General features: G+C 48.9%; 5 protein-coding genes across 5 annotated transcripts; 2 read left to right on the top strand and 3 right to left on the bottom strand.

Annotated features, from left to right (window-relative positions):
* On the top strand, positions 1 to 202 carry LACBIDRAFT_311665 (uncharacterized protein; the record flags this gene model as incomplete). The annotated part of the gene is made up of 1 exon (XM_001876579.1): positions 1 to 202. Exon 1 carries the CDS (start codon positions 11 to 13, stop codon positions 200 to 202), a length of 192 nt encoding a protein of 63 aa, XP_001876614.1. The 5' UTR covers positions 1 to 10.
* Positions 203 to 3,160: 2,958 nt separating this feature from the next.
* On the bottom strand, positions 3,161 to 4,416 carry LACBIDRAFT_323545 (uncharacterized protein; the record flags this gene model as incomplete). Its single annotated transcript, XM_001877032.1, has 3 exons — positions 3,161 to 3,471; positions 3,626 to 3,757; positions 3,825 to 4,416. The coding sequence occupies 3 exons, from the start codon at positions 4,414 to 4,416 to the stop codon at positions 3,161 to 3,163; spliced, it is 1,035 nt and encodes a 344-aa protein (XP_001877067.1).
* Positions 4,417 to 5,628: 1,212 nt separating this feature from the next.
* LACBIDRAFT_323546 (uncharacterized protein) lies at positions 5,629 to 7,864 on the bottom strand (the record flags this gene model as incomplete). Its single annotated transcript, XM_001877033.1, has 3 exons — positions 5,629 to 5,985; positions 6,045 to 7,257; positions 7,311 to 7,864. 3 exons carry the CDS (start codon positions 7,862 to 7,864, stop codon positions 5,629 to 5,631), a joined length of 2,124 nt encoding a protein of 707 aa, XP_001877068.1.
* A 623-nt stretch (positions 7,865 to 8,487) lies between these two features.
* On the bottom strand, positions 8,488 to 9,491 carry LACBIDRAFT_323547 (uncharacterized protein; the record flags this gene model as incomplete). Its single annotated transcript, XM_001877034.1, has 4 exons — positions 8,488 to 8,644; positions 8,671 to 8,699; positions 8,795 to 9,401; positions 9,451 to 9,491. 4 exons carry the CDS (start codon positions 9,489 to 9,491, stop codon positions 8,488 to 8,490), a joined length of 834 nt encoding a protein of 277 aa, XP_001877069.1.
* A 784-nt stretch (positions 9,492 to 10,275) lies between these two features.
* On the top strand, positions 10,276 to 11,262 carry LACBIDRAFT_152612 (uncharacterized protein; the record flags this gene model as incomplete). The annotated part of the gene is made up of 2 exons (XM_001876580.1): positions 10,276 to 11,104; positions 11,207 to 11,262. Coding segments are annotated over 2 exons (885 nt in total), but the record flags the coding sequence as incomplete, so codon positions are not given.
* Between the last annotated feature and the right edge of the window lie 285 nt (positions 11,263 to 11,547).

Raw genomic sequence — 11,547 nt, forward strand, 5'->3', positions numbered from 1 at the left:
TAATGTTGCAATGTTCCACTCTGGATATAGTAATACAATTTGTCTACTTCCTGCTGTTGTCATGCACAACCTCGCAAGAGTCTACGGAGGTCAAGTACACAGCCCTAATAGGCGGGCTCACATGGATGCCAAAAGCGTGGATGGTAGGTATATACCATCTGATAAAGATTTGCCGTGCTATCGTCGCCGTTCAACGATGTAGCATGAAAATTATCCATCCGGAATGGGTGGGATGTATGACGCCACGGTCGTTACCTCGAACTCTACTTCAACGAGCGTGGCAGAATAAGCTCCGCAAAAGCGTTGACGTATGGCTTGGACAACACCTGCTTGAATTACCTAACTTTCGAAGAGTGCTCGTACCACCTATTTCACCAGTTACTCGCTGGGGCTACTGTGGCTGAGCGGGACCACTTTATCTTGGAAGACCCATTGGATTACGCCCTCCTAGCATCTTCAGGCACTTAGCGCCTTCCCTCCAGTCCTTTCAGCAACGATGCCATCGGCATGAGCGACCTACGCGCTGCCATGTGCTTCAAACACATGACCTCTATTTTTAGCCTCCTCGTAGTCATTCTCCAACTTGGGAATCTCCAGTTTGCAGATGGCGATGCATCCGATGTGTCCGCCTACGTCTCCAACACCAAGTTACGTACGCAAGGAGCTCTACACCGTCATCCTCAACGCTCAGCAGAGCTTAGCACAGCGAGAAGACCACCTCGTCTGAGACCTCTATGCCGACCTCTTCTAATACATAGTCGAAACGTTCAATCACAGACTAGCACCTAGCTCAAAGGACCCCCTCCCCTCTACACAAATCATCCTCCTCGACCAGGCGGGGTACCAAACCCGCGGTCCGGCAGGGACGACATGCATCTCTCTCACGGGAGCCACGCCCCTCATATCTGCGTAGGGACAAAACGGGTTTGACGAGTTTTGCATCAACTTTACCGATGAGCTGCTCCATTTGTACGTCCAGTGGTACTTTGAGGATACCGTTGGACCGAACAGGCAGATGGTGAATGACGGCATGACGTTGCCGGTTATTGCCACCATGGATAACGGGGCGTGCGTTGAGCTGATCAGGGGTGCGCAGTTGAGTGAACGGGTGCAGAGGAAGCCTGGGACTGTTGGATGTCTTGAACAAGGCTTGTTCGTCGTACAAGTCTGGCAAGGCGGGGAACAGCGCGATGATGATCTTCTGCAAGAGCTCAACTCGCGGTTTGGGGTACATAATTCATATGTTGCGTCTGCGTCTGGGTCAGCGATGGACAGGACGTTGTTTGGGATCACCCACTGTGTGGGGCAGGCGCCGTATGACGTCGAGCAGTTTGTGGAGAAGGATGCGAATTTGTTAGACTCGTCGTTTGTCACGCACCTTCCCAACTCTTCCAACCCGTTCATTTTCAAGCTCCTCTACGAGCGGCTGAGAGACACATGAATTTGGAGTCGGAGAGGACGACAAAAGGTGCAATATCTCAATGCAATGTAGATGCTTGTGGATAGCGGAGGAGAGGCTAGTCGTCCTACATACCTTTCCCAGGGCCACCTCTTACTTCCGTCATCTCTGTTTACCATCCTTTCTGTGAACTTTGCGGTTTATCCACCACTTTTTGGGGAACGCAACGCTCCTAACAGTGAGCCCAAAAAACAGGAGCACTTACTTCAGTATTTTGTGCTCACCAGTCTTCGTGAGGTTGACATTGAAGGAACCTGCTTCAGCCGAACAGGTTTTGACTTTCAGGTGCCGGTGAACGAGAACTCCAGGGTTCTCGCGCGGCTTTAGGTATGCTCCGAACTTAGTCATCCCATTAACACTTACAATGTGACTGACCACGCTATGCCAGGAACATGTGTCTTGTCTGGATCGGCAAACTACAGGGGCCCGCCCATCCGTAATGACTGCCTTGTTCAACGAAATTACATATATTTCACGGTGACTAGGACCTCGGTCCCATCTTCCGTACCACCATTGACGCTTCACATAATTCACCTCAACCCAAACTGCGATGCATCATCGGTATCACATACCGGATCCTACAACTACACATACCCGCAGATGACCCAACCTGACTTCGACCAACTTGTGGAACAGACATCTATGATTTCTGACCCTTATCTCCCCCAGCAACAGGTATGTCAGCAGTGTCGCGTTTATCGTACGCTTTCCACGCAATCTGACATTGATTGCGCTAGCCGTACTATCCTACTTTCGTTCAACCAGGCTTGCTCGTCAATCACCCAGACGATCGGTTGAAACATACAGAAGGCCCTTCAACAGTACGTCTCTCGCTTTACACGAGGTCTTATCCTGATAACTTTTATCAGAACACCCAATCTAACCTCGCCGCTACTGCAGGAAATTATCAGGCGTCAACAAGCACATCGAGTTGGAGTTCTCGCAATCGAGTACGTTGTACCACGCGTCACGCTGCTTCACGGACACTTTATGCTTGTATGGAATCATACTCCATTCATTTTTTGTTGCGTTTTTTGGTGAGTTTGAATTTGTTGAATGGGTTATTCTGTCGCCAACTATGCTCCGACAACTCTTAAGCTTGTTTTGAAATGGTGAAAAACAGTGGTCACAATTTCTCAACCTGACAAATGTCCGGTATCCACGAGATCCAGTAGTATCTAGATTTATTCTAGGCTTCAGGTTTTAATTAATTCCTGCGGGTACCCGAGGGCAATAGGGATGCACGAGACGATAGTAAAGAACGTGAGGTGGCACTAGGGGATAAGTCATTAGAAAAATCATTAGAAAAAGTTGATCGCCTACATCATGGCGCACCCTTTCAACCAACTTTCAACTTCAGTTGTATGCACACGCTACTAAATTCGCAATCCAGAGCCCTGAGTAAGACCCGAGTTTCGTTTCTAGAGCTTTGGGCGCGCCAGGCCCACTTCAACTTGTGCGGTATCGACAAGATCAACCAAGCATCTACAAATTTTAAGTGTGACAAAAAAACGGGTGTATAAGAACGATTCCTTATCCTTATGTAAACTCCAGGACTCGTATGAAGGAGAGATGTTTCTGATAGGGCATAGTATCGTCAAAGGATCATCAAGACATAGTTTCAAATATATATATTTGAATTTCGAGACAAGTTGATTTTAAGTGCATAACTAGCTACGTCAATCTTCGATGAGATGGTCCTTAATTGCCCGCATCATGCATGAGCTTGCAGAGAGAATGCTCCACTACTATATCGTTCACAATTGCAGGATCTCCTTCACGGAGTATTAGCTCTACGGAGATCCATTCCCGCGCGCAGTCGACGCCCTTTCGAATACCGTCCATTCCAGGTTTCTTTGTCCTGGTGCGAGTAACAAAACCCATTCGCTGAAGACCCGAAGCGGCACCTTTGTTGATGGATCGAATGACAGCTGAGATGTCATTGGAAGAGGGCCACGTGAAAGCGCCTGCATATGCGTAATCTGCAGCAAGCAAGTAGGCACCAAGGGCACCTAGTTGTGGGAAAACGATTTGATAGAAAGAAGTCATACCCAATCAAGAAAGACACTTGAGCGGTAGATTGGAACAGCGCCTCCCACTCCCCCTCCATTGCGGTTGCCCAATATGATTCTGCTAAGCCGGGGAGTCTACCAGGATTGCACTGACCATAAGCAGACTGACAACAGAAACTTTCTGCCAACAAGCCTTGTGTAGCGCTCTTCCAATCGTTGAAGGAGTTGAAGGTGACAGGGCCAGCTCGGGAAAAGTCACTGCCGAATGTTATTCCTCGAAAGACAGCTGAGCTAAAGATTCCGGCGCGTGTTTGCACCAGATGGGGAGAGAAGGGACCATTCTCTTGAAGTACATTTAACCTCGAGGGAGCATGTTCCCTGAAGGGGAAGTACCGCAGAGTTGGAGTCAACTTTATTCAACAAGATATCGCAGGCTTGTCCCATAAACCAGATATATTGTTGAACGTGATTAGAGGCGGTGTCTGCCAACTGACGTGGCAAGGTGACGTTTGTATCTTGGGGGTGCAAGACGCTTTTGCTGACAGCATCCAAGGTTGAAGCAATACATTGCAATGTTCTCGACTCCAAAGTCACAGGTTGTTTGAGGGACAAAGGATGATCGAGAAGAAGGTCAACGAAAGGGTCCATATGATTAGGCCGTAAAACCCGTCGCGTTGTTTTCACCAAGGAACCCCGAGTGACAACACGAAAGACATTCCAAGTGGCGTGAAGATACAGAGCGCCATCGCCCCAACAATCCACTATAGATCGAACGAACCATGCTTGGTACCTTGTGTTGTCATCAGGAAATTGAAGCCAAACCCGTAGGACGTCGCAGACGATTGCCACAACAGTATCATACTGTTCATCCTGACTTGACCACTGGAGGGGAAGGTGTCGATGATTGTGATACAGGAAAGAGTTGCCCGGAAGTTCTCCGCACATTCTGGGATCAAATACGCGTTTTGCGAGTCGAAGTTCCACCATCTGCGAGGCTGATTTAACCAATGGGAGAAGCCAATCGGAGCGGCATAAGTCGGCGTGACTTAATATATCCTTGCATCGCGTAACGACGGTGTGAGGTGAATCTTGAAAGATAGTGTGCGTTGAGATATTGAGAGTTCACGTTCGGCAAAGCCGAGACGCAAGAGAGGCAGCGTTCTGAGAAGGTCAAGCCGGCACAAAACAGAATGGCAAGTGTGGCGGAAGGTGAGGATAGCCACTTCGCACGCGTTCGGCAAGGCCGAGAGGTGCAGAGTCTAAGAAAAGGTACTTGTGGGAAGAAATAATGAGGCCTGTACGGGGGATAGCCCGTTCGGCAAAGCCGAGACGCGCAAAAACTGTAGATTAAGACGATGGAGAACCATGTTGACTGCACCAACCTTAATTATCTATAAATAGCTACCTCCATTTTCGACCAATTTCGACCTCGTCCACTCTTACTGTCGGAAGATCGCCGTCAATACGGTAGACGTCTCAGAGTCAATGGATAGGAACAACAAGTGAACGATAATGACACCTCCCGTCATTGAGATTGCATTAGTTGCGAGCGCAGCGAGCAATCATTGACTAAGGGTGAAAGGCCCGTACAAACTGGTGAACGTAATTGTGCATCAGTAAATAGGTTGGATGGCTTGTATCTCAGCAAGGATTTACTCCCTACCCTCAAAATTCTAGATCTAGGTAGGGACTGATAGCGTTTACAATAATATGAGCAAAAATTGGGGGTTTTGTCCTGACTTTCTACGATTATCTTAGAGTACAGAAACTGGGTGGTGAACACATGATGCAACATCGCTTGAACATCGCGTCGACGAATATCCACGTAAATGCTGGTATTGTGCACTATGTAACTATGGAATAGGTTGAATCCTTGTAAACTGTGATGTACACAACTCGGATGGCGAAGCGAGCCCCCGCATTCTGCGGATACGTAATATACAGTATACGAGTGATGATTCATAGAGAGCAGCTATCGAGAAGGTCTGAAAGAACAACAATGTCTGTGCAGGAGTCAAACCGAGAGAAACAGAGACGTGTGTACCGATGAATCAGTCTTTGCGGGCATGGCCTGAGCGCGTAGTCCCCCCCTGGATCATAGATCCCCCACCATGGCCTTCATCGCTGTCGAGTGAAAGTGTCCCCGTGTCTGTGGATCTATAGTAGAAAATCGGGGACCGGAGGGGCCGAACGCTCGACACTGTGCCCATCATCGCTGTCACGTGCAAGTATCCCCGAGCCTGTGGATCTAGAACACTCCAAGGCGTGACCTTGTATACCGTTGACCTTGTTCATGAAGGTGTTCATATCGGTCAATAAATATCCGCCGTAAATGCGATTCATCAGGTCCACAACATGGTCGGGAGTCGATGGTGGTAGGGTGCACGCTGAGATTCTACCGTGGTTGCCTCGTACCAAAAATGGTGGGCTATCAGAGCCTTGTCGTAAGATGCTGAGATATTGGTTACATATCGGGCAGCAACGTTTCGATACTCCAATCACCGGTCCAAAATGCTGCTATCACAAGAAAAGCAAATGAGGACCAGATAGAAATGGCAAGAAAAATAACTCACCAGCGATTTTTCGGCGTTAATGACACTGGCAAGATAAGCTTCGCAATGGATGGCGCCCGTGAAGTCCTGATTACGGCCCAAAGCTACGAAAAACTGGTAAGCACTACGGTGGTCTTCCAGCTTTTTTCTCAGAGCCATTATTTTTTCATCGTCGACGCCTGGCTTAACTTTCCCCGCCTTCTGGTTTCTATCTTTGACGGCCTTGACACCTAACTTGAGGAAATCGTTCATGGCTGGGGTCGCAAAATTACTCTCGTTGGAGAAGAGGGTTTTCCAATCGAGGTTGGCTGCGCTTGTTGGTACAGGATTTAGGATCTGGATGGAGATGGACTTGTACTGGGCGAAATAACCCGACTTGACAAAGTCACTGAGAATTTCAACCGCATCAAAATGACCGAGTATGAGCTGCAACCAGGCAATGTAAGACTTTTGCTGGGGTCCTGTTACCCCAGAAAACTCCTCTGCCTGCTGAGCCAAATCTTCTGCCCGCTCAGCCAAATCTTTTGCCCGCTCAGCCGAATCTTTTGCCCGCTCAGCCAAATCTTCTGCCCGCTCGTCGTGCGTGGGTGCCTGCTCAGCCAAATCTTTTGCCCGCTTGTCGGCCCACGCACAAGAGGGCTCAATAAGCAGGTCTTTAATGTGTTCCAAATGCATTCTTAAAGCACCGCCTCTGGCTAGCCTCAGAAGTCCATAGGCGTAGTAATCGAGTTTTTCCACTGACTGCCTGAACACCTCTGCGTTGAGATCACTGTCGGGGTCGGGAACTAGTTGATCTAAACTGTCCTCGAACTCTTTGAGGAGAAAAAGTAATAGTTTGTGAAACTCGTCACGTGTGTCGTCGGTGTAGAGATTAATGGTGAATGACGTCCGACTTTCTTCAACCTTCTTGAGTATCTGGTCAATCGGGGTGCTGATCCCCTTTTTGGCTTTGCAATGAGGATCCAGGAACTCCAGCAGGAAAAGTCGATCGTTTTCAAACTCCTTTTTCTGAAGAGGTTCGTGCTTCCTGTCCAGAGACAAGGGCGGAATTACGCCCACTCCCTTCAACCCTTCGTAATACGGCTGCGACAAGGCTTTGTTTCTGAACCGACGTGCAATATTTTTGCGGGATTGCGCAGCTATGTATTTTGAGAGCTTTCTGGTTAGATCCTCAGGTCTCTCTTCAAGCACCTTGGACAATAACCAAAGATGGTCTGCTAATGATGGCTCAATCCTGTTTTATAGTATGTGAGCGTGCATCGCGATGAGATATTTCACTGCATTCACCATGTTTCGTGAAGCGCAGATAGATATTCAGTAGGTCGTTTGTTTTTGAGATCACGCGGCCCTGTTGGATTCCCGTCGGGCGAAAGCGTTGCAAAGGGGAGTTCTTTCTTTTGATCATTCCTCGTCCACAGGAAGGTCCATCGACTAGGTGACTGCGTGCTAGGTAAGCTGACAGGAGGAGATGGAGTGGTGACCAGGACCTGCAAGTCCGTGCCAGGCACGGTATGATTGGTTGTCACTGCAATGACGTCGTTTGTACCGCCCGCTATATGAGCAAAGGCGTCGGATATCTTGAGTACTCGGCGCTCGTTCTCGTCCATTATTACATCCTTCAAGTAATCGTTACTCTCGAGTGGCCTGGTGCGTGGAATCTGGGCGAGTAGCATAGTGATTGTCCTGAATTTGAGAAAATTTGGAGGGATGACTGTTTCCGTTACGCCAGGAGGAGGAATGTGCGTTGACGTTACGCCAGGAGACTCGCTGTGAGGTCCATCGCTGCCCTTCAGACTGTTCTTGGACACCGCTTTGCAGATCTTGTGGAGGATGGTTTGCATTATGTACAATCTGAGCGAGTTTCGAGGGCCAAGGAAGGGACTAATCTGCGGAAGTAAGCTTCGATTAAGCCCTAATAACAGGCATTAGCTTGAATATAGACAGGGAGAATAACAAGATTACCTTGAAGAGGATGGTCTGCAACCAGTGAACGGCGGCGCTAAATCCTTATCATGACGCGGATATTTACATAAGTTGTGACCGGATTACGCAAGCGACCTCGACTAGTCGAGCTCACCTACATAATAATCCTGCTCTTTGACCAGTTCTTCTTCTCAAGGTGTCCGAAAGGGCTTAGCTTTGCGACTTCTCTTCGCGACAAAGGCAATGCTTTGGGACGACCTTGGGTTGATCCCTTCCTTTTATTTCCATTCTAGATTACAAATTACATAAAGAAGACCTTGCTTGATTTTCGCCCAGGCATCTGTCGCCTTCCCTCCTTCATTGATTCGACGGACACTTCCTCAAATAATGATTGCATAAGCGCACGAGGACCTCCTCTTCGACACCCTGCAGTTCCGATCTTCGTGACATTGCACAATTGTAGCTGACGGGCACCAATTAACATCAACAACGATACTTTAAGTGCCTCCTAATTCGCACATCTCACAATCCCACTATCATCCTACGCGCATCCGTTCTGCAATGTCCCACGAATTTCCTTTTCGAGAATGTGATTCCTCCTGCCTGTGCTGTTCTTTCCTCGGGACTCGCTGAACCTCTTTGATGCTGGGAATGCGCAAGGCGCAAACTGCATTGCCTGACTGTGGGTTTCTTTCATGCTGTCTACATGTTGTGCAATACTTACCATTCACCAGTAGTAGAGTTGTAGGACGACTGCAAGAATGTTCAATGCAACATATGTGAAGGACTGGATCGAGAAACACAGTTTAACTTATGTCTAGTTATTTCTTAAATTCTGAAAAGGACACCAAAGGCCCTGCGTGGGCTGGTGGTGTGCTCTCCAAACTCCTCCTGAGCAAATGAGGTGAGTGAGGGGGGCTACTGGTACCCAGTTCCTCGTATTCTGCTTGTTGTGGAGGAGACACCGGGGCTGTGAGAGCTGCGTCGTAGGAAGGAGGACGGGGACAATAAGGTGGTGCAGGTTCACGAAGCGACGGGTGGCGGATAATAACTGGATTACGCCCCAGTTCTGCCAATTCTCGTTGAAGATGATGCCTGTTAAGAACCTCAGCTATTCGATCCCGCTTCGGCGTTCTCTTGTATATGTAGAAACATCGAGTGAGTGATACGATGACACCGAACGCAATGATTCCACCAAGAACTTCAAAGATGATGGCAATAGATGCTGGGGAAGAACGGTGAGGGTGCACAGCGTGAAGGGGATCTTCCGTGTGGATGGGTATTGGTGGTTGAGTTGGTCTGAATGAATGAACGGCCGAGGTTGGGCGCGTGTGAATGGGTGTGCGAAAAGATGTACTAAACGACGAGTGTGGGCGGCGAGAGGAGGAAGAGTGAGGAATGTGAGGAACAGATCGAGTAGCAGCCCCGGTAGATGAAGTGGGTTCCGCTAGCAACCTGTGGGTGTGTGAACACTGTGAGCGGCTAAGTTGACTGAGCAACGCACCTTGGGAGAAGACAGAGGAGATGAAGAAGCGAGAAACGCATCTTTTGAGAAAGATACAGATTGGTATACTTTGGTATACTGCTATAATCCCATTTTTTCGCCAGCGACAAGACAAGGGGGTATTTGGAGAAAAACCAAAGTAGATTTGAAATTGACGATGCACAGGTCGACGCACCCCTGTGATAGATATGAAGTCACGTGAATCGGTGCTCCGGCACGTGGATTAAGCGACTTTTTCTCATTGACATTTGTCAGATCATAATGATATATAATACAGGTTATGGTACTATTATAACCACCCTTTACTTCGCTCACATTCAAGTATTCCTCCTCATGCGACACCACCAATCCATAGATCCCGACGCAGACGCTGCCCTCCTCGACATTCTTACCGGTCCTACTCCACAGGCGGCCGCTAAGTCTTTTGCGCGTCGGGATGCTGCATTGGATCCTCTTCTCATCGCTGCAGCTGCAGCTTCTGGGCCGCATGTCACTCGCAATCACTACCACCATGATTTTTTCCCGGGCGTAATGCTTCCAAAAGCGGAGGGTTCATGGGACTGGTCAAAGTGGACTGGTGATTCATCTAGTCGTCCGGAGCGCAGGCATTTTGCGTATGTTAGTAGGCAAGCTCCTCGTCGACAACGGCTGCAACCTTCTGTCAGTGAGGAGGGGAAGGAGAATGACTGTCCTCGTGAACTGGATCCGTTGAAGCCGGCGGAGAATCTCCCACCCGTTCTCAAGAAACGCAGACCATCTTTGGCTAGTCCGATCAACTCCGAAGGGAGGATCTGGTCAAAGGCATTATCAAACCCCGAGTCTCCTCCTAAGCCGGGTGCAACGCTTGTGCAGGTCAAGTGCATGGCGCGCACGCGTATCCCCACACCACATGGGCCTGCTTTCCTCCATCTATACCATAACAACCGCGATGCTAAGGAACATCTCGCTATTGTCATTGACCCCGCACAGACGTCCGACGACGCACTTGCCGCGCCCCCGATTCGATCGCGTTCTTTGGACGCTGTTTGGAGTGAAACGGAGACAGAAGCTGAACGCATCATTCGGGGCGCGTACGTCGGGCGTCTGTCACCAACATTACAACGCCCCTCTAATCCGACATGTCATCATTCCGCATCCATCTCTGTAATGACCGGTGTCCCTTCTCCTCTTATCCGCATTCATTCCGAATGCTTTACCGGAGAAACTGTGGGGAGTATGCGTTGCGATTGTGGTGAACAACTAGACGAAGCTATTAGGCAGATTTCGCAACCTATCACTCTTCCTGCCACATCATCTCGCATGCCCACCATTATCCCTGGCCGTGGCGCCATTATTTATCTCCGCCAGGAAGGCCGAGGAATTGGCCTTCTTTCCAAAATACGTGCCTACAATTTGCAAGATATGGGTCATGATACCGTTACCGCCAATCTTATGCTTGGTCATAAAGCTGACGAGCGAGGTTACGAACTTGCGGGCGCTATATTACGGGATCTTGGACTCGGGTCCGACCACGCTGGTGTAGAGGGAGTGCGCGTTTTGACGAATAATCCAGACAAAGTGGAAGCCCTTCTGAGGGAAAACATTCGAGTCGTCGAGCGAGTGCCCATGATCCCTCGAAGTTGGCAGAATCGAAAGCCAAAAGCAGACGCTAAAAGTTTGCCAGGTGACCCACTTCTTTATGCCCCACGCAAGCAGAAGGAGATGTCAATAGTATCTGGGGCCACGCTGATAGGCGGCGGCGCTGTATATGGCGAAGACCTCGATAAATATTTGCGGACAAAGGTTTTACGGATGGGCCATATGTTGCCGCTTTGGATGGAGAGTCCCGAAACACCTCTTTATTAAACTATAAATACAATTTAAATGTTAGGAGATCTAGAGCGGTTAGTAGGGTGGCCGCCTTCGCTTTATGCGAAGTATAATACAGTGGGTCTCTGGAGGAATTATTGTTTTCAAATGTATGTTGTTTAGAGGTCAGGGGCGTTATTTTTGGCTTGCCGCTTTATGTCGGCGTTTAAGTATGGGTTGTTTATTTTCTAAAGGCCCAGACTCTTAGCGAGCGACAAAAACCGTCGATTGCTTCTCGCAGAGCTCTTC

This window comes from Laccaria bicolor, genomic scaffold (assembly GCF_000143565.1).
Source record: "Laccaria bicolor S238N-H82 LACBIscaffold_4 genomic scaffold, whole genome shotgun sequence".
In the NCBI taxonomy this organism is placed as follows: Eukaryota; Fungi; Basidiomycota; class Agaricomycetes; order Agaricales; family Hydnangiaceae; genus Laccaria; species Laccaria bicolor.